The following is an 18102-nucleotide window of genomic DNA, read 5'->3' on the forward strand; positions in this document are numbered from 1 at the left end:
ATAAAATAATGAAGACATGCATTTGAGCTTCCCACTATTTTATAGAATCAGAGTAACTCTGTGTTCCGTCAATTTCTGTCATGAGCTACCTGCACTTACATGCATATATTATTTCTATATGTACATGCAAACACACGTGTGTATAATTGACGCTAGTCTATATATCAGATTTCGTTTCATATGCAAAGCATGCAGCGTAGCATAGAGCTACGGACTTCGGACTTTAATCGATTCTCAGTCTCATCAAATGAGGTTTGAACTGAGTGATTGGTGACGTAAATGAATGTAATTTTTGGCGCCTAGAAAACAAATAAAGCCCTATATATACCTTTCAATTCATAGGAATCTTTTTAATTGGGCCTTATCAGAATCATGAAACCCACCAAACTGTGGGATGACTATACAACAAAAGAGATTGGTGTGTCTAAAATACAAGTATCGATTGCTGACCACACAAAACAATATGGATAAAGAAAGTATTAGAGATCACGTTTTGTTCAACTTTATGAATAGAAAAAATATGTAAGGAAGTATTACGACCTGATGTAGTAAGCAATATCTTTAGTTTTGAAAAGATTTTTGAAGAAATTACTTTGTGTTTGTTTGTTTGGTTTATGCGATTGAAACTGGGTACGTAGTAGACTAGCTAGTGCTGTGGTATATATAATGATAAAAATAAACTTAAACGATACGTGCTGCTTCTTTTGATAGTTGGGAAAGGAACGAAACACACGTAATGCTGAATCCTACATTAATGTGAAAACCAACATGCATTTTCATAGTAAGTTCAGGTGAAGATCCTAAGCAAACAAAAAAAGTTTAGGTGAAGATTTTTTTTTTTAATAAGAACTCTTCGTCGTGATTTTATGGACATTTGATTTGTTAGTTCAACAACTTTGGTGACAAGTAATCAAACCTATTTATTATTTGATGGATGATGTGTATATACATGACTATATGTCCATATACTTATCATTTAATGCTATACTTGGTACAGAAAAAGGAAAAGAAAAATGTCTTTGTTTCCATAATCTTCATGTTAAACACGTAGTTATGTCACGAACATAACTTGCAACAACTAGTAGTTTTCTATTTATAAAATTAAATATTGCAATGGTCAAGAAATGCCAAGCTAGTACCCATTACCCAAAACGGAATACCATCATTGTTTTGACTTTTGAAGATAATACATCCGTCGTTAATATCCATAATCCTATTTTTTAACTTCCGATTAATTATGCATTACATAAAAATATTACATAAACGATTATATACCCGACAATTTTATCATATATGCACCATGTTGAAACTCACTTGTAATATTTTTCTCTACAATCGACATAATTTTATTTTCTGAGATTTGAACTCTGAATCTTTTGATGTAGAAACATTAATCCATAATAGGCATAAATCCATAATCCTATTAGTTTTTTTTTGTAATCTCCTGTTGAAAAGAATTAAATATTTATGGCTTAACTTTAATACAAATAATATTTGGTTTGGTTATTTCAGTTTGTCGGTTAAATCAGATTGAAATTTTTCTACCAAATTAAATAGAAATTAATTATGGTTCAGGTCAGTTCGATTCTGATTTAATTCGGTTTCTATGATTTGTTGCCAAATTAAACCAAAATATTCAATCAGTCCGGTCACTATACCTAAAGTTTTTGAATCACGAGCTATCTTGAATTGATGAGAAAAATATCCGAGACTGATTGTCCACAGACGGAGCATAGTCTAAACAACGGAGGAAGACTTGATAATTACTCTTGCTGGATTTAACATGTGAACCTTTGGATCCAGCTGATGTAGCCGTGTTGATAAAAAAACGTGGATATTGAGAGTGTAGAATCTCAAACGACTCGATTTGTTTCGGTTAACCGTTTGGGATATCTACATACAGATTTGTTTCGGTTAGCCGTTTGGTTTGTCCTACCGAACGACTCGAACCATAAACCGAATACAATTTACATTGTTGCCGATCGGTTTTATCTTATTAGCCGAAGCAAAACTGAATTGACAAAACTTCGTTCGACTCGGTTCGAAAATTTTGGTTTGGATTTAAAATCCCAGGTCTAAACAGAAGTATATAGAATTTCGGTTTTATGAATACATCCGTTCACTAGTTTAAAATATGTGGATGATAAAAAAAAACTATCAATATATGTGGCAATAAATCAAGAAAAGAAAATAAAAAGAAAAGAACATTCTTAGTTGGATATTATTTTAATTAATACTCTTTTTGCTATCGTTTCTTGTGAGAAAATCAAGCAAAACTTGGCTGTTGCATCTAGGGCATCTAGGGTTATTATCCAAAGACATGATGATGTACATGATGCAATTAGGGCAACCAACGACCACCATCGATTTAGTCACTCCTTCTCCACCTTCAGCTTCCTCCGAACACAACGATGAAGATGGGCTCTCAATTGGCAAAGATGAATCCAATATGTCTAGTTTCAGATCAAGTTTAAGAGTACTCGCAGTTTCTTGCTGATTCATGTTTCCTGCATATATATTTTGTAGGAATCTGAATAAGAAACACACGAAAATTAAAACAAAGGTTTGCGCTAGAAAAATTTCGATAGAGATTGATATTGTTTATAAGACAATAAAATACAAGTATCTCTATCTGTCATAAAAAGAAAACACAGTAGAATTATCAATAAAATGGTTTACTTTTCTATATATAGAAAAGCGAATGTTAAAGTAACAATATTTCAAGAACTTAACTAGGATCTTGGTTCAAAGAAAGATTACCTTGGTTAAGACTATTGTTCTTGTTCTTGAGAGTTAAAGAAAAAGTTTGACGTCTTCATGTTATTCGTTGTTGTTATATATAGATAAAGATGCACACACAAGAGGGGAGAGGGTTTCATTGAATTCACATTAAATTAATTAGTTTTATCTAGCTTTCACCATAAATACTCTTGAGAAGTAATTATAAAAATGAGATGTTTTGTAGCAATAAATGTGATTTGAAAATAATATGCAAAAGATTGAGTGTATGAATTGAGCTTTGGAATTGCATTTATTACCAAATAGTATTCGGATAAATACAAACGAGATACTTTGTCCCTTTTCATAATTTTATCATGAAAACTCATCTTCAAACTGGGAGAAATTAGATAGAGAAAGTCGACCATTTATTATCAACATGAAAGGTAATAACATAGTCAAATAGGTGTTGACAAAATACAATAATAGTTACCTGGGTGGATGATACTATAAGATTTTGCCGTGGCATATGAGAACTGAAGAGAAGAAATGTTTTCACGAACAGTAATATTCAACATAAGATTTCTTAGAAATAAATAAAATCTTATATGATGATTATTCAACAAAACATTTTTAAGTAGCATATTCCATTTCTCGTTGAAAACTGATTATTTGATTAATATGATTAACAATGATGTAAATATTGACTCCAAAAAGATGATTAGATGAATGGGCTTTAGTTGTTAAAATTGTTTGACTTTTAGAAAGCGAACAAAAATGTAGAGTGGAAAAGGATTAAAATTCATTCGGATTCGGTTTTGTTTGACTTAGAAAATTGTATGTACAGTGTGGTTGGTGAGATTTAGGCTGTGACTGAAGGAATCATGAAACGTACAAACAAAATTGCATATAGAATAGGAGATTCGTATGACATAAGATTTCCTTTGTCATCTTAGACTTTTGTTACCCTCATTCAAATTCAAAACCAAACAATAAACCAAAGCTTGAATATAAGAACGTACTCTTGTATAGTTTATGTGTATGTTCAGCAACAGTTGCAAAAACTACTCGCAACAAAATACAACCTCCCAAGTAAAGAATCAGCAAGATTTTAACACAATTTTACAACAGTTGCAACTTGCAATGGATGAAAGTCATGAAAATAGTCTTCCACAATATGTTACGGAGTGAGGTGTGATTTGACTAAATTATACCCCCGTCCATTTATGAAAACAACTTTTTTAAAGCGTGACCAATATTGAGTTCAGTTAACAACATCGGTTTGGTTCAAGAAAGCACGATTGCTTCTTAAAACTACTTTCATTGCGTTACTGTAGAAAAAAACAGCATTACAGTGAGAACAACTACTCCTATAATAACGTCCCATCTTGCTCGGTTCACTGTTTTGATCGAGTATAAACCAATAAAACAACTCGACAGTGGTTCAGTGCCGCTGCTCCCTTTTCTTTTATTCTCTTGTGATAGTCTTTGCTCTAAAAATGAAGCCATCTGTCTGTCTATCATGTTTGGTAAAGGAAGTATTCTTATCGCCATTGATGCTGATTCAAGTGTTGGCACTTCGTTTGGTGCCTTCCGCATCATCACCACTTCATCAAGATTGATGATATCGTCCCTAAGGATATCCCCATAGAAATCCTCTTCAGCTTCCACCTAAACACACACACAAAAAAAATCATCTACAAGAACCGTTGCTAATATGTTCTCAGCTAGAAACTAAATGTGAAAAAGTTACTAATATATTCTCACGTAGAAACAAATGTATATAAATGCCTAAAAAGTACATCCATATTCATCAGACAAGAAGTGGAACAAACACAAAAGGGGCAAACCTGTAGATTTTCTGGTGTTTCAGTGACATGGTTGTCCCATGATTCACCTGCAAGGTAAAAATCAACCATGCTTTCCCAATCAGACGGGCTCCCTGAATTAGCGTCACCATTTTGCAAGATCATGTGCATATCGGCTGCTAAATCTGGCTCTAGTGGTGCCTTTTGACTTGTATAAGTACGAAACTCTCTGTTCCTCCTAAGCCGGCAAACAACCAAAGCATCGTCCTACAAGATAATTAACCAACTTAAACCAAAGACCAGAATAGCTCAAGTAGCCAAAGTTAACTCATCTGTAATGGTCAACAATATTATTAAGAAAGTGTACCTTAGAATAGTGTACCATAAATACTCCTCCTTTCATGCAGTACTCGTGCATAAGCCACTCTGTTCTTTGGCCTTTTGGTGCACGACCAATATGGAACACAAGCGTCCTCTTTGTCCCAATCACTTGAGAAGAAGACTTGACATCACGTTCTTTCCCAGTGACTTTCCAGTATCCCATCTTGGTTGTTCTCCTGTTTTGTGAACCATGTGGATACTTCTTGCCACGGGAACAAAAGAAGAACCACTCGGTATCAGATTTAACAATCGACTTATCTGGAAAGAAAATAAATCAAGATTGAATCAATAACAAGAACACAAAACAGGACACTGATTACGGATTAGAAGAGATTAATAATGGATAAAGATGAGCAAAACTTGATGTAGAAGAAGAAGAAAAAAAGTAAAGAACAAACCGGGCAAATCCCAAGGCTCGAAATTGTAGATATCGGTTTCTGGTATAACCTCTACGGACCTCTCCAAGCCGTCCATCTTCCGCTTCAGGTAATACGAGATCAGCTCCACGTCCGTAGGCGAGAACTTGAACCCGGGAAACACCGTCGACGCTTCCACTGATGCTGCCATATCCTTAGAAACTCCCACCGCCACTGCCTCCATGAAAGCCCGCACGTACCAAACATTCTGTTTATATATTAGTTAATTATTTCTCCAACTACTCACGGGAGACTTCATTTCTTAACGACTAATCTTGGCCGGAGAGAAGAAGACAGGTTTTTCTAGTAAGAAACAAAATTTCTGAGATTTTCAGTGTTCAGCTTTGAGGTTTTCAGTGAGTAGGACATTTGCACACACATGGGTTTTGCCCAGGTGTTGCGCGGTTATATTGCGCTATGCATGCATGTCTGATTCCATGTCACCATACCTAGCTAGTTTAAAAATTGTAGGCTTTATTTACGGTTCTCACGTCTCTCTTTTTCTTTTGTGCAACGTTTTCATGTAGTCTCAGTTTAAGGTTTTTGATTTAGTTTACTACTACTAATACTACTACTACAAAGCCCTTGATCAGTGTCCACAAATGTTTTTCTTCTTCTGTTCAGCAAGGTGTATTGACTGTATACTGAACCAATAAGAGACACAGCAAAAGTGTCGTAATGAAGTGAATAATACCGAATATACAAAAAAAAAAATGTATATCTTTATCCGCTGATCTGATCGGTTTTGAGAAGAACACACTTAGTACTATCGAGTAGACTGGATACTATATTGCATAATCTGAATTTGGAATATCTTTCGATTAATATTAAAAGTGTACTGATAGTTTGTTACAGTTCACCATATTAATTACTAAGCCAAAACCTAAACTGACCAAACAAAAAAAAATTTCTAATGAGAATTGAATTCAAGACCAACGTGGATACAAACTGAACCCCTAAAAGTTACGATCAGACTAAGGCTACTACCGCTTGGTTAAAAAGGAGATTGTTTATTTTTGTTGTTAAAGAGCTGTGGAAGACATGAGAACAAAGCAAAACAGTTTCTTCTTCAGCAAGAAGCGCAAATCACCAAGCACTTTAAAACAACCTAATCCGAACACATCATATCTATCAGCATGCATCATACCGCTACCGAGATACGTGATGAAACCTCCATCCTTGTCTGATTCGCCTGATTCGCTCTTCTTAAAAAATTAAGGAGGTGCATAGGATGAGTGAAGGAAAGAGTTATAAATAACTAAGTTGAAAAAGAACTATTAAAAAACATAATAATAATTCGAAATAAAAACACATCAAATTGTAATCCGAAATATTCACCCATGACTAACGATCTGTCCACTGACAGTTGCTATTACTAACATCAATGTCCAAACAATAGTGATTGATAGGTTCACTGAACTTTTCAAAGTTTATAGACAAAGGAGACAACGAGATAAACCACACACACACTTGATAAGATCACACTGACAAGATTTCTACCTGTATTAGGCCAATGTTTTTAGCATTTGACATTTTCCCTAGTGGCTTCCAGTAATGCTTTCACTCTATTGTGGCTTTGAACGGAAACAAAAACAAAAGATTGGATAATTGCAAAGGCCAGTGAATGTAATTTTTTTTTCTTAATAACTATATATAAATAATTATACTTCGTTAACTCTAAATTTACTCTGCATAACTATTTGATTTATATTTACTCTGTTTGATCTGTTTTTTACGTTTGATGCATTTTTTCATAAGCTTTCCCATTTGAAGTATATCCAGGGTTCAACTTTAATGAATTTTTTTCTTTCTTTTTGATCATTTCATTAATTGTTGACGTAATATGGAAATTTTTTAGTTTAAAGGAGTCATATGGAAAATGATGATTTTCTTAAAAAGGAATAATATGAAAAGAAAACGGAGCAAATTGCAAATATCATAAAATTCAAGATATTTACTGCATCTGAATTCCTAAAGCCGACTTTAAAATTCATAGGATTTGAAATAACTACTAAATGATTAATATATAAAATTATTTTGATCAATTTAGGAACCGAATACATATATAACATTTTGGAGACCATAAGTAAAAGGTTTAATCTCGATATGTAACGGTTTTTTAATAGGTTAATTGACTAATAGTTATTACCGATGGAAAATAAAATTGAGACCAAAACAAGGCTGAACCGTAACGGAGAGTTAAGACAAAATCACATGGGAGGATGTCGCGACGCTGTCCACAAAATAATAGAGAAACCCGCTTTGTTTCATTGTTTGATTCAAAATCTTAAAAACTAATCCCTTCTTGCATCAATTATATCTCATTATTGTTCATTGTTCATATTCTAATTGTTGTAATTATTTTCGATTTAATGTACACTGAATCGACGTTTCCCATGTGTGTATCATCAATTATGCCAAAAAGAAAAAGTTATTGAATAATATTTCACAAATGCAAACAAGTATAGTAGTATACAATAATGTATCTTATCCTCCAACACAATCCAAATATGATTCCATTGATATATCCTCATATTTGGCTTGTAAATTACAGCCTAGTCTAATGACTTTTCCTAAAAAAACAGACTCTTTCATGTATGAATTCGAATTGTGACATAATACCTGTATGATAATATCAACTAATCGGTTACAAATCTGTATATCATCAAACCGAATAACTAATAGTGTGTAAACATAAGTTTTTAGTCAAAATAATTGCTTTCTTCAAAAATTAAATTGAATAAAATTACAAATAAGGAAATATAGTATATACATTACAAAAGTTGATACTTTTTTTTTCTTGCTCAGGTGATTACACAAACTCCACACTAGGTAAGTGCCGATGATTCCACTGCTCCGCTGAAGAAGAGCCTATGAATCTCACATTCGAAACAATGTACTCTCTTAGAGTCTTCAAAGATTCGTCTCTCTCCCCATTATCAACAATCACTGATCTCTTCTCCACATGATCATCATCTTCGCCTGAGCCATCCCTCCGGCTTTCAACGTAGCCCCACTTACTAATACTTCCACTCTCCATGTTCAACTCAATGGACTTAAGATCACTCTCCTCATCCTCATCCTCATCCTCATCCTCATCCTCATCCTCATCCTCATCCTCATCATCATCATCATTATCATTATCAGTACTATCTAACATCTCTAAAACCCGGCAAATCTCCGACGACCCTTTCACCTCCTGGCCATCCACGACACGCCGGAGCTCCTTCTTGAGCCTCTCCACGGCGGCGTGTTTCTCCTCGAACTCGTGTCTCGCCTCCGTAAGCTTCATCTGAACTCTCTCTTCCCTCAACACATCAGCTATATGCATCATCTCTCTCTCTTTCTCCATCTCCTTCTTATCGTCTCCGATACCTCTCGCCAGCTCGTCACAAACTTCTTCGAGAACGTCTTTCGCTCTCTTCTCTCTCTCCATCTCCTCCTTCATCTTCCTCTCCGTTTCCTTAGCTTCCGCCAGCTCTCTCCATAATCTTCTGTTCAACTTCTCTGTTCTTAGCCGGAGATTTCTCTCAGCCACGGCCTCTTCTTGAAGCTTCTCTGTTAACCTCCGCTTCTCCTCCTCTTCCGCATTGAATTCACTCATCAGATGCTTCAGAGAAGATCTTGCTCTGTCCAGTTCACAGAGCAGAGCCGAGATCAAACGATTGCTTGCGTTCTTGTGATCATCTCCGAGGTGACCGATCCGTTTTAAGACCTTCACGAGTTCTTTAGACGTAGCTAAACCCTCGCTGACATTCTTGAAACGTGTTTTCACCTGTTGTCCGGCTTTAACTAATCAGAGATTTCTTGTCACGCAATAGAAGTTTTTCCCAAAACAAATATATTATCTCTGTTTCAGAATGATCCATTTTTTTAAAAAAATGATTATAAAAAAATCCATATTTTACATTGAAAAATAATAAAAATTTGTACATTTTAAAAATATTAATTGTATTTAATGAATTTTTGATTGGTTAAAATCATATGAAATAGCTATACACGAAAATAATGTAATCATTGTCAAAATAATGTATAAAAACTCTAGAATATATATTATCTTGAAACCTAGGGAGTATACGCAAACTTACAGAGTTTGTGCCGATGCTTTTGTATTCGATTAGTTGTAGTTTCTGAGGAATTGTTGTTCTTCTACGAACTGTATCATCTCGGAGAAAGATTCTCTGTGAATTTTTTACTATTAAAGACTTGTAATTCAAGAAAAGGATAAAGCAAAAAAAGGAAACTTGAGACGCAAGCAAACCCTAACCTCATGGGAATTCGGATGGGATGGTTTTGGCGGGAAATCAGGGAAAGGGATCTCTGTTGATGTCTTCCTTCTGTTTCTCGGTGGTTTCTTGTTTCTCAAGCAATCTTCGTTGGATACAGGAGGATCTGTATTGCCGTCGCTGATCTCCCATAACGTTGCCGCCAGCTTTCTCGCTGACACGACGCAGCGTTTCTGTGATTGGCCTACAGGAGGTGTTTCCAGAGAAAATGGTAAGAGTACGGGAGTTTTAGCGGCGGAGATGGACTTAACCGGAGTTTCTGAGCCGCCACCGTCTTCTAGTGAGGCTCTTTTCCCGGCGAAAATGGCGCGTTTGAAGCGGTTTCGACGAGCAAGAGAAGAGGAAGAGGAAGAAGAACAACCTCTCTTCCTGATCTTGCACCCTCTCTTCCGATCCATATTTTTTATTATTATATTTAAAAAAAAAACAGAACACAAATCTGTTTCAAATCTTGCCGGAAACTAAAGAAATGAATGAGAAAAGAGTTGGAATTGGTTGGTGCTTTTTATGAGAAGTGGGTCATGAGTTTGATCAAGTAGAAGCTTGAATCAAAAAAAAAGTAGAAGCTTGAAGCAGTTTCTGGAAGATTTTGATTTTGAATCCCTGAGGAAACTTTAAAGTGAGTGATAGAGATAACACAAAAAGAGAAAGTTAATAACTTTCTGTGTTATCTTCTTTTGCTTTTCTCTGAAATTTATTTACTGTAAAATGCTCTCTACCATAAGAAGAAAAAGAGCAAAGTAGTTTTTTATATATACTACAAAAAAAAGAATTAGAGACGATAGATTCTTACTTTCTTTAGACGTTGAAAAAAGAGAAGTTTGAATCTGGGAAATTGTGTTATTTTCTTGGGAGAAGGAAGTGGAGGAAGAGGAAGAATGGGAACAAGGATAGAAAGTGTTTATTTGTGGTGTTTTGTTTGTGTGCGTTGTCTCGTTGGCAATGTTTTTGCAGGGTTCATTGTACACACATTAACCACTGTTATTCAATGTCATTAAAGAAATAGAGTGCTTCCATAACGGTTAAATCTTGTTGCCGGTAACTCATTAATGCAACAACGACTTATAAAAAAAAGGTATACCAGTCCGTGTTAGTACCTACTTTTTGGTAGGAGGACAATAGAACTTTGCTAAAAGTCTAACTAGATATAGGTTTACATCACATGCAGTAAACATGGTTTGATTCAATTAGCTATTGCCTATTGATAGGCTTTATTTGGGAATAATATGATCTATAGTTTTCATGAAGATTAAAGAGAAACTATATTCTCAAAACTAAGGCATCAACCACCATGCTATGACAAAAGTTCAACATTACTTTAGACAAAACAAAACACTTGTATGGTGACATTTTTGGACGAAATGCTGGAAAGAAATAAATTTGAGAAAAGGATATTGGCTACTGAATTATGAAGTTCAATACTCATTGGCTTGAGTATTAGAAAAATGCGATATAAATTTTATTTATTTCTACATAATTTTTAAATCTCAAATTTGGATAGGGTATTAAAAAAATGGATAGAAACTATTTTAATGTTTGAAATAAAGAACAAAGAAAGTTTGTAAATCATAACTAAAATTTCTTTGATATAATCCTCAACGATGACTAATTTACTAATCAATGCCATGAAATGAAATTGAAAAAAAAATGAAAATAAATTTGATTATAGAAGTTCGTATTTTTCTGTTTGACATATTAGAGACGAGCACATGCTGAGTACAATAATATGAAATACTCTAATGGAACATCCCAAGAGATGCCTTCTCTGTCAGTCAAATCAAATCCCTCCTTCAGATCCTAAATCTATATAGTATTCAGTTTAGCTAAGCAATTCAAAATAAAATATTAATTTATTTGTGAGGCCAAGAGGGTCCCACGACCATGCAAGAAAATACAAAGTAGATGAACGGCTCTGATTAATGTGGGTCCTAACTACTCCGACTCTCTCTTTATCCTTTCGAGTATTTGACTACTAGTCGCAAATCACGTGGATAAATTGACAAAATGCTATACTTTTAAATTGCTGCAGGTTGAAGTAAATAATTTCAGAATCCTATAACATTTTTTATAATTTTCACTGTTTTCTAAGATAATAAATCGCTCTATTTGTTATTTTCAGAATAACGGATGACTGGCATAACCAAATCGGTCCCATGGTCTAGTGGTCAGGACATTGGACTCTGAATCCAGTAACCCGAGTTCAAGTGTCGGTGGGACCTTATTTATTTTTTAAGTTATGAAGAGCTTTAGCGAATAATCCCACTTCAGGTTGGGCCTCTTTCGTCACTAGTTATTTATCCTCGAGTCGTTCCCAATTTGGTTCGACTCAAAAACAAGAATATGAACCTTACATGTCCAACACTTCACCAGAACACATGACAGAGCTTTTCCATAAATAGGTAATAAAAAAAAAACTGTATAACAGAGTGCATCTCACAACAAAATTAAACCCTTCTCAACGCTGCAAAAACTTTTCTCAAACAAGATCACTAAACATCTGTTTTCACCAACACAACTATCCCCTTCTCTCTGAAATGCGAGCACCATCTGAATTTTAAGTTTTCCGGTTCACTCCCACTTTGACTCTCCTCCCAACCCGATTTCAACTTCCCCAGGAAGCTCAACCACTGCACTCTTGCTCTGCTTATTTCCTGTTTTCTTCTTCTTCTTGTTACCTTGAGTATCTACCACTCTCACCACACCCGTCTCTTGCACACTGCTCCTCTTGTTCTTCTTCTCAACACCATCTCCAGAATCTTTCGATACGTCTTCCCTGGAAAAGACTTCAGCCAAAGAGGTTTCAGCATCGTCGATAGCATCGATTAACTTCTTAGGACTAGTGGTAGCCTTTTTCTGTTTCTTCTCAGTAGCATCATCGTCCATGTTACCCAGACTTCTCTTCTGCCTATCTTCTTCTTGAATTTGATCTATATCTGGATTGCTCTTAGACTTCTTCTTCTTCTTGCTCTTGCTACCTTCATTATCAGCTTCTTCTTCTTCCTCCTCCGACTTGTTTCTCTTAGAGCTCTTCTTGCTCTTTCGATCCACTTTGGATTCTTCCTCTTCTTCTTCTTCTGCTGATTTGCTGTGACGACTATCAAAGGTCACATCTTCGGTATCAAATCTAACATGCTTTGCATTCCTGGAGTTTTTATCCAAGGGTTTAGCGTTAAAGACATTCACTGAAGGAGGGAGCAACTTTCTCACCTGCGAACATTGAAGTACACACATTCTCATTCTTGTTTGATCTATACACATAGCAAACACTAAGTACAAAGAAAGTGGTTGTCACCTTCTTAGCTGACTTCTCGTTGTCAGAGATTGGGTTTCCTCGAATATTCAAGTTTCGCAAGCAAGATAGTGTACCCAAAACCTATCAACATTTGGGTACAACAACAACAACTTTAGATCAATGCAAAAAAAGCATGTCACGAGCTAGATAAGGCGAAAAGTTTGCTTTAACTTATATATATACCTCTAAACCAGAGAGACTAGTGATCATATTGTTTCCCACATCCAGATTCAGGAGTCTCTTGTTGAGTGCAAGTTCTGCTGGCAGAGCCTGAACGTGTTAAGCGTTAAGGAAACAACAGTCATTAGCAATATAAATAAAAGTGTGCATATCAATGGAAGAGAGAGAGACCTAACCTTAATCTCATTGTGAGCGAGTCGTAGCTCTTTCAAATCAGAGCATGACTTGAGAGAAGACCCGATAGCTTTTATTCTGCATTCAGACAAAGAAACCTGAAACAAGGGATTAGTCAAGGATCAACTTTAGTTTTGAACTTTTTTGATTACGAAACATGAGAAGGAAAAAACTCAAAAGCTTTACTTTTGTGAGTTTTTTCAGCTTTGAAAGTGAGTCACCGATTTCACTGATAGGGTTCCTAGACAGCACTGCATCAAATCCACAAACAAAACTTCAAGTAGATGAAACTAGAGAGAGAGTAAGAACATGTTGATCTGATGTTAAGAAACATACCGAGACTGTTCAAGTCTTTCAATAGATCTAGCTTGCAAAGAGAGGAGATTTCATTATCTGCAAGAAGTGAATACAATTCATCAGTATTAGCTTGTGGTGGATACAAGAGACAAAAATAAAATTGTGTAGTTCAACGGACCGTTCAAAATCAAGGCACACAAATTGACAAGGGAAGAGATCTCATTCATAGACTTGAGCTTATTCTTTCCAGCATTCAACACCTGAACGCAACACCAAGTTTCATCTTTAATAGCAACGAAGTTGCAAACATTTTAGAAAAAAAACAAATGAAATGAATTGAACGTACTGTAAGCTTAGTTAATCCTTCAATACCACTCAAGCTCTGTAATTTATTTTCCACAACTGACAGCCACTTCAAATTCAGACAGGACTTGAGTCCCTAAGACCAATAAAACATGAACCCTTCAGCTTAGAGTAGACTAAATATGTCTGTTTTAAAGTCTCTTGGTTTTACCTGGAGATCAGTGAGATTGTTGAAGCGGAGGTCGAGCTTCTCCAAGTTTTTGAACTTGCTCAAACAAGACACCTGAATCAAATATCACACAATTAGGGTTTTCGTTTCAATTTTGGGGAACAGAGTTTTGCAGAAAGGAGGGTTAAACTCACGTCGGTGAGAGCTCTGTGGCCAAGGTTAAGTTCCTTGACGGAATCGAGGTCATGTGTTTTCTTCTCTTTTAGAACTTCTTCAACTGTCAATGACTTCTTCGTCGCCATCTTCCTCTCCGTAGCGAAAAACCCTAGCCTTTTGGTTCAGTCTCTCACCTTAAAACCCCGTTATCGAAAGTTTTATAAATACACCCCACAACTTCTTATTATTTATAAAATTGGCCCATATATTATTGTAGAAAGCAGGGACGCCCTCTTTCTCTACTGTTTCTGTTTTATAATTCACAAGTTGTTGAAGAATTGTTCCAAGTTTGTAATGGAACTGGGAAACTCAACATGAAGAAACACAACTAAAGTAGGTAACAACCAAATCAAGTAACTGGTTCAAGTAGAATGTTATGATGGAACAAACTCTATCCCATTAAATTTAGATTTCTCCATTACATAATTCGCTTAAAGAGAAGCAAAAACATTCGATTAGTGTGTTCTCTCATGAGATATATTTTTCTTGCTGCTCGTGCAAAAGCTTTGCTGAAGATTTGGCGTCAAGGTAGAGTGATGTTACTTCCTCTATATCAGCCTGTCAAAAAGTACCAAGTGATTAACAACAACAACCGTAATACTCATTTTTAGACTGCTTATAGTTCCAAGATTCACAAGTACCTTGCATATATTGTCACGTCCACTCATTTTCGCCACGATGCTGGCAGGAGACAGAAGCTGAACTGCGTGCCTTAGGGATGTTCTCTGCCCAATGTCCCCAAGTAGGACCAAGCATTCTTCATCTACTGTTAGCTCTTCTACTTGCGCACGAATTGCTATAATCTGATGACATAACCAAATCTATTAGAATGTGTTAATTAACTGGATTGCAAAAAACTTTAAGTGAGAACCGAGTAACCTGTATCATTTCAGAGGGGTTGTAGATCTGGGTCCGGATAATAACCAACCGATCCAACAAGTCAATAGGGACTCCATGGGGACTCGGAATATCAGTCCCTCTGCAAACAAAGTTAATTATAACCACTAAGTTAAACCCAAGTTCACATGATTTCCAAAGGCAGAAACTGATAAATTTTCTACCAAGGTCTAGCGTTTTATCCTCACCTTACGTTGCAAACTCCTCTATTTGTTGCGAATATCACTATTGGAGATAACGAGCTCTCAAGAGCACGGTTTAAGTAGGAAAAGCACTCCATATCAAGCATATGAACCTGAAGTTAAGTTAAGTCAGATTACTGCTCCTGAGTCCTGAGCAACAATGAGGAATGAGAGAATATATTTAGGAAAATACTTCATCGATAAATAGAACTCCGGGAACAAGCTCTGCAACACCTTTATCTATATAACGGTTCACCACCTGCAATAATCATTCACTACATGCTATTAGTCCTGAAGCAAAATATAAACAAGAATCATTTAGGTCTTCAGTGAAGAAGATCACCTTGTTGATTTCTTGCCGCAGCTTATCAGTGATCTCAGTCTTCCTGGGTTTCATCATTTGGCCCATCAAGGAAAGTATATCCTGCCCACCTTGAGGTCGAGCATTTGCTGCGTCCAGATCTTGAAGCGTGACATCCTAACCAAATTCAAGAAAGCTTTTTAGAGGCCACCTCTTTACATTAACTTAGTGACAAGATGAAAATTACAACAACACAGAAGGGATAGCTCTTGGGATAAGCAAAGGTCATAGAAGGTAAGTAAACCTGCACTATCTCTTTCTTTTTGTGAACCTCTCCTTTGGGAAGTGGAACATATTCTTCTGCTTCCAGATCGAATTCAGTGGCAAAAGCATCACTTCTACCCACCCGCTTGACAGCTCCACTGTTTGCTTCAATGTATATAACATCTCCTACAGCTACCTGAGAGCCAAATAGCAAATATAAGAACCTCCGGACATAATGAACAAGACAGAACCAAACAGATGAATACAATGTCAGGCGCAACGAAATCGAACAACTAACCTTCTCCTTGATCAAGGCATCGTAGATAGTGGGATCCAACTTAAGTTGTTTGGTTCCTTTGACTGTCTTGAGCCCAATGATAACATGGCTGATGCTTTTGCCGTAACCTCCGGTAAGACTTTCAGTTTCTTCTGGGGAAAGCTCTGTAACCTGGAAACTCAAGGACAACATGTTAAGAATCTGACAGCCATATATTACACAATACAAGAAACTGAAAAATAGCAGCACACACACCTCTCCTTCGTAGACGTCTTTGGTTTCCTTGATACGTAGCCCAATGGCACGTCTAAAATTCTCCATGAGAACCTCAGTTTTCTTAACCTCGGATGAGTAAACCTCAGATCCAACCATTGGACAGAATGGAACCTGCAAACAGCATTAAGCTAAACGTGAATAAAAATGCCTTTCATACCATATCTAACGTAGCCATGTGGGAAAAATGGAACATAAAAGATTCAAGATAAAGACATCTGAGATTAACCTTACTTCCCAGCTCTTGGGATATTCCAAGAGCCAGTGCAGTTTTCCCGGTACCAGGAGGTCCAGCGAGCAAAAGAGCCTTGCCAGCCATTTTCTTCTGCTTGATCATGTCAACTACAAGACCAGCTGCCTCTCTCGCCTCAAGCTGACCGACGAATCCAGCCGCCAGTTGTATAGGGATTCCGGTTGGCTAGAAACGGAGACATTGAATCAGCTAACGAAACTATATTCCCAAAGGGATCACACTAATGCTTTGGGACATTACTGTCAGTAAAAGAAACCTTTAAAAGCCTACAAATTTAAACCCTAAAGAACATTGAGCTTTAAACCCTAAACCCTAATACGAGCATAGAGAAACCTAACTGCAAGTTACATCTAGAAACACTATTGAGTCTCTTGAGCGCAGCAAACAAAGCAGTGAGCTTTAAATCCCTAGATAACGGATACAGTGTAGAGAGGAGGAGAAGAAGAAGAACCTCGAGGCCAAGACCCTTGATGTGAGTGTGAGTAGCAATCCGCTGTTTCTTCGCGGTGGACTGAATCTCTTCGATCTTTACTTTCTCCATCTCCCCCAACTGAGTCGCGTCTGAGATGTATAGGACTTTTACTGTATTCTCCGACGACGACGACGAAGGCGGCGGAAGAGTTGGAGCTCTCTCTCCTTTTTTTTTTTTGATGCTTCTTCTCTGAATTGCCAAAACCTCTTCTTTTCTACTGTTTTTAGTATATGTTAATGGGATTTGTTGCGGCATAGCCCTTATATTCCTTTTTCTTTACAAAATTACCCCAACATTTTAAAATTGAGTAACAATTGGAAAGTTGTCTCTGTTTTTTTACTTTTTACAAAGTTTTTATTTTGGTTTATGCTTTGTTTTCACATTTTATTGACAACTAGATTGTTTTTCCGCGCTACGCGCGGTTATGTATTCTGAAGTTTGTTTATTTACTTATTTCTTATATTTTGTTTAATTTTTGTATTCACAATTTTATAAATGTGTGATTTTATTTTAAAATTTATGAGATTGTATTTTTGATATTAAGCTTATTTTATTGCAAACATATTTCCACGGTATGAAACAAAAAATGTAATATGATTAACACAATGAAGATGGAGGTAGTTTGGAGGTTTTTTGTAAACGTAGTATATCACTTGTGTATACAGATTAAATCATATTAGTTCATAATTTTATCATAAGTAAATGCGTGAGGAAAAACCAAGTTATTTTTCTAAAAGCAAGTAGCATAAAAATAAGATATTAATTGTTATTATTTAATATTCATATATAACATGTTAGGTTATATATTGATGTATTATTATATTTAAAAAAAAACAAATTGATGTTGTTTTTATGTTTCTTTAACCCACATCAACAAAAATTTGTAAATAAGATATTAATTGTTACTATTTTCCTTTTTATTACCACCAAAATTTAGGCGAAG

At 35.9% G+C, this 18102-nt stretch overlaps 5 protein-coding genes and 1 non-coding gene across 8 annotated transcripts; 1 reads left to right on the forward strand and 5 right to left on the reverse strand.

Annotated features, from left to right (window-relative positions):
- Nucleotides 1-2067: 2067 nt before the first annotated feature.
- Nucleotides 2068-3341, reverse strand: LOC108816366 (protein salt-induced and EIN3/EIL1-dependent 1). 3 transcript variants are annotated; one of them, XM_018588937.2, is made up of 2 exons: nt 3212-3341; nt 2068-2507 (listed from the first exon to the last, which is right to left on the reverse strand). In XM_018588937.2, the coding sequence occupies exons 1-2, from the start codon at nt 3294-3296 to the stop codon at nt 2227-2229; spliced, it is 366 nt and encodes a 121-aa protein (XP_018444439.1). In that variant the 5' UTR covers nt 3297-3341; the 3' UTR covers nt 2068-2226. The 3 variants fall into 3 exon arrangements, with proteins under 3 accessions (XP_018444439.1, XP_018444441.1, XP_018444440.1); XM_018588939.2 differs by lacking the exon at nt 3212-3341 and adding an exon at nt 2761-3163 and having other exon boundaries at nt 2068-2530; XM_018588938.2 differs by lacking the exon at nt 3212-3341 and adding an exon at nt 2761-3158.
- A 550-nt stretch (nt 3342-3891) lies between these two features.
- Nucleotides 3892-6685, reverse strand: LOC108816131 (NAC domain-containing protein 89). Its single transcript, XM_018588703.2, has 5 exons — nt 6471-6685; nt 5306-5531; nt 4894-5165; nt 4569-4793; nt 3892-4389 (listed from the first exon to the last, which is right to left on the reverse strand). The coding sequence occupies exons 1-5, from the start codon at nt 6549-6551 to the stop codon at nt 4039-4041; spliced, it is 1155 nt and encodes a 384-aa protein (XP_018444205.2). The 5' UTR covers nt 6552-6685; the 3' UTR covers nt 3892-4038.
- Nucleotides 6686-8038: 1353 nt separating this feature from the next.
- On the reverse strand, nt 8039-10623 carry LOC108814776 (uncharacterized). The gene is made up of 3 exons (XM_018587402.2): nt 9591-10623; nt 9412-9504; nt 8039-9098 (listed from the first exon to the last, which is right to left on the reverse strand). The coding sequence occupies exons 1-3, from the start codon at nt 10005-10007 to the stop codon at nt 8136-8138; spliced, it is 1473 nt and encodes a 490-aa protein (XP_018442904.2). The 5' UTR covers nt 10008-10623; the 3' UTR covers nt 8039-8135.
- Nucleotides 10624-11756: 1133 nt separating this feature from the next.
- On the forward strand, nt 11757-11828 carry TRNAQ-CUG (transfer RNA glutamine (anticodon CUG)). The gene has a single exon. It is a non-coding gene; the product is annotated as a tRNA-Gln (tRNA).
- A 143-nt stretch (nt 11829-11971) lies between these two features.
- LOC108814952 (protein phosphatase 1 regulatory subunit SDS22) lies at nt 11972-14374 on the reverse strand. Its single transcript, XM_018587608.2, has 10 exons — nt 14219-14374; nt 14067-14138; nt 13899-13991; nt 13731-13812; nt 13592-13648; nt 13442-13506; nt 13258-13353; nt 13085-13171; nt 12902-12982; nt 11972-12816 (listed from the first exon to the last, which is right to left on the reverse strand). The coding sequence occupies exons 1-10, from the start codon at nt 14324-14326 to the stop codon at nt 12178-12180; spliced, it is 1380 nt and encodes a 459-aa protein (XP_018443110.1). The 5' UTR covers nt 14327-14374; the 3' UTR covers nt 11972-12177.
- A 238-nt stretch (nt 14375-14612) lies between these two features.
- Nucleotides 14613-17360, reverse strand: LOC108814804 (ruvB-like protein 1). The gene is made up of 11 exons (XM_018587436.2): nt 17139-17360; nt 16664-16852; nt 16417-16548; nt 16183-16332; nt 15925-16080; nt 15663-15797; nt 15513-15578; nt 15326-15432; nt 15120-15219; nt 14882-15043; nt 14613-14798 (listed from the first exon to the last, which is right to left on the reverse strand). The coding sequence occupies exons 1-11, from the start codon at nt 17226-17228 to the stop codon at nt 14709-14711; spliced, it is 1377 nt and encodes a 458-aa protein (XP_018442938.1). The 5' UTR covers nt 17229-17360; the 3' UTR covers nt 14613-14708.
- Between the last annotated feature and the right edge of the window lie 742 nt (nt 17361-18102).

Source organism: Raphanus sativus, chromosome 7 (genome assembly GCF_000801105.2).
Source record: "Raphanus sativus cultivar WK10039 chromosome 7, ASM80110v3, whole genome shotgun sequence".
Classification (NCBI taxonomy): Eukaryota; Viridiplantae; Streptophyta; class Magnoliopsida; order Brassicales; family Brassicaceae; genus Raphanus; species Raphanus sativus.

Coding starts and splice junctions, on each gene's coding strand:
- LOC108816131 (XM_018588703.2), bottom strand. CDS start 6,551: ATGCACCTCCTTAATTTTTTAAGAAGAGCGAATCAGGCGAATCAGACA. Junction 5,166..5,305: donor CGAGCCTTGGGATTTGCCCG/GTTTGTTCTTTA, acceptor TTTTCTTTCCAG/ATAAGTCGATTGTTAAATCT. Junction 4,390..4,568: donor AAACACCAGAAAATCTACAG/GTTTGCCCCTTT, acceptor GTGTGTGTTTAG/GTGGAAGCTGAAGAGGATTT.
- LOC108814776 (XM_018587402.2), bottom strand. CDS start 10,007: ATGGATCGGAAGAGAGGGTGCAAGATCAGGAAGAGAGGTTGTTCTTCT. Junction 9,505..9,590: donor CCCATCCGAATTCCCATGAG/GTTAGGGTTTGC, acceptor AAAAATTCACAG/AGAATCTTTCTCCGAGATGA. Junction 9,099..9,411: donor AAAGCATCGGCACAAACTCT/GTAAGTTTGCGT, acceptor GCCGGACAACAG/GTGAAAACACGTTTCAAGAA.
- LOC108816366 (XM_018588937.2), bottom strand. CDS start 3,296: ATGTTGAATATTACTGTTCGTGAAAACATTTCTTCTCTTCAGTTCTCA. Junction 2,508..3,211: donor TTATAGTATCATCCACCCAG/GTAACTATTATT, acceptor ATATATATGCAG/GAAACATGAATCAGCAAGAA.
- LOC108814952 (XM_018587608.2), bottom strand. CDS start 14,326: ATGGCGACGAAGAAGTCATTGACAGTTGAAGAAGTTCTAAAAGAGAAG. Junction 13,992..14,066: donor ACAATCTCACTGATCTCCAG/GTAAAACCAAGA, acceptor TATTGGTCTTAG/GGACTCAAGTCCTGTCTGAA. Junction 13,813..13,898: donor AAGGATTAACTAAGCTTACA/GTACGTTCAATT, acceptor TGTTGCGTTCAG/GTGTTGAATGCTGGAAAGAA.
- LOC108814804 (XM_018587436.2), bottom strand. CDS start 17,228: ATGGAGAAAGTAAAGATCGAAGAGATTCAGTCCACCGCGAAGAAACAG. Junction 16,333..16,416: donor AAGACGTCTACGAAGGAGAG/GTGTGTGTGCTG, acceptor TTGAGTTTCCAG/GTTACAGAGCTTTCCCCAGA. Junction 14,799..14,881: donor GACGTGACAATATATGCAAG/GTACTTGTGAAT, acceptor ACTTTTTGACAG/GCTGATATAGAGGAAGTAAC.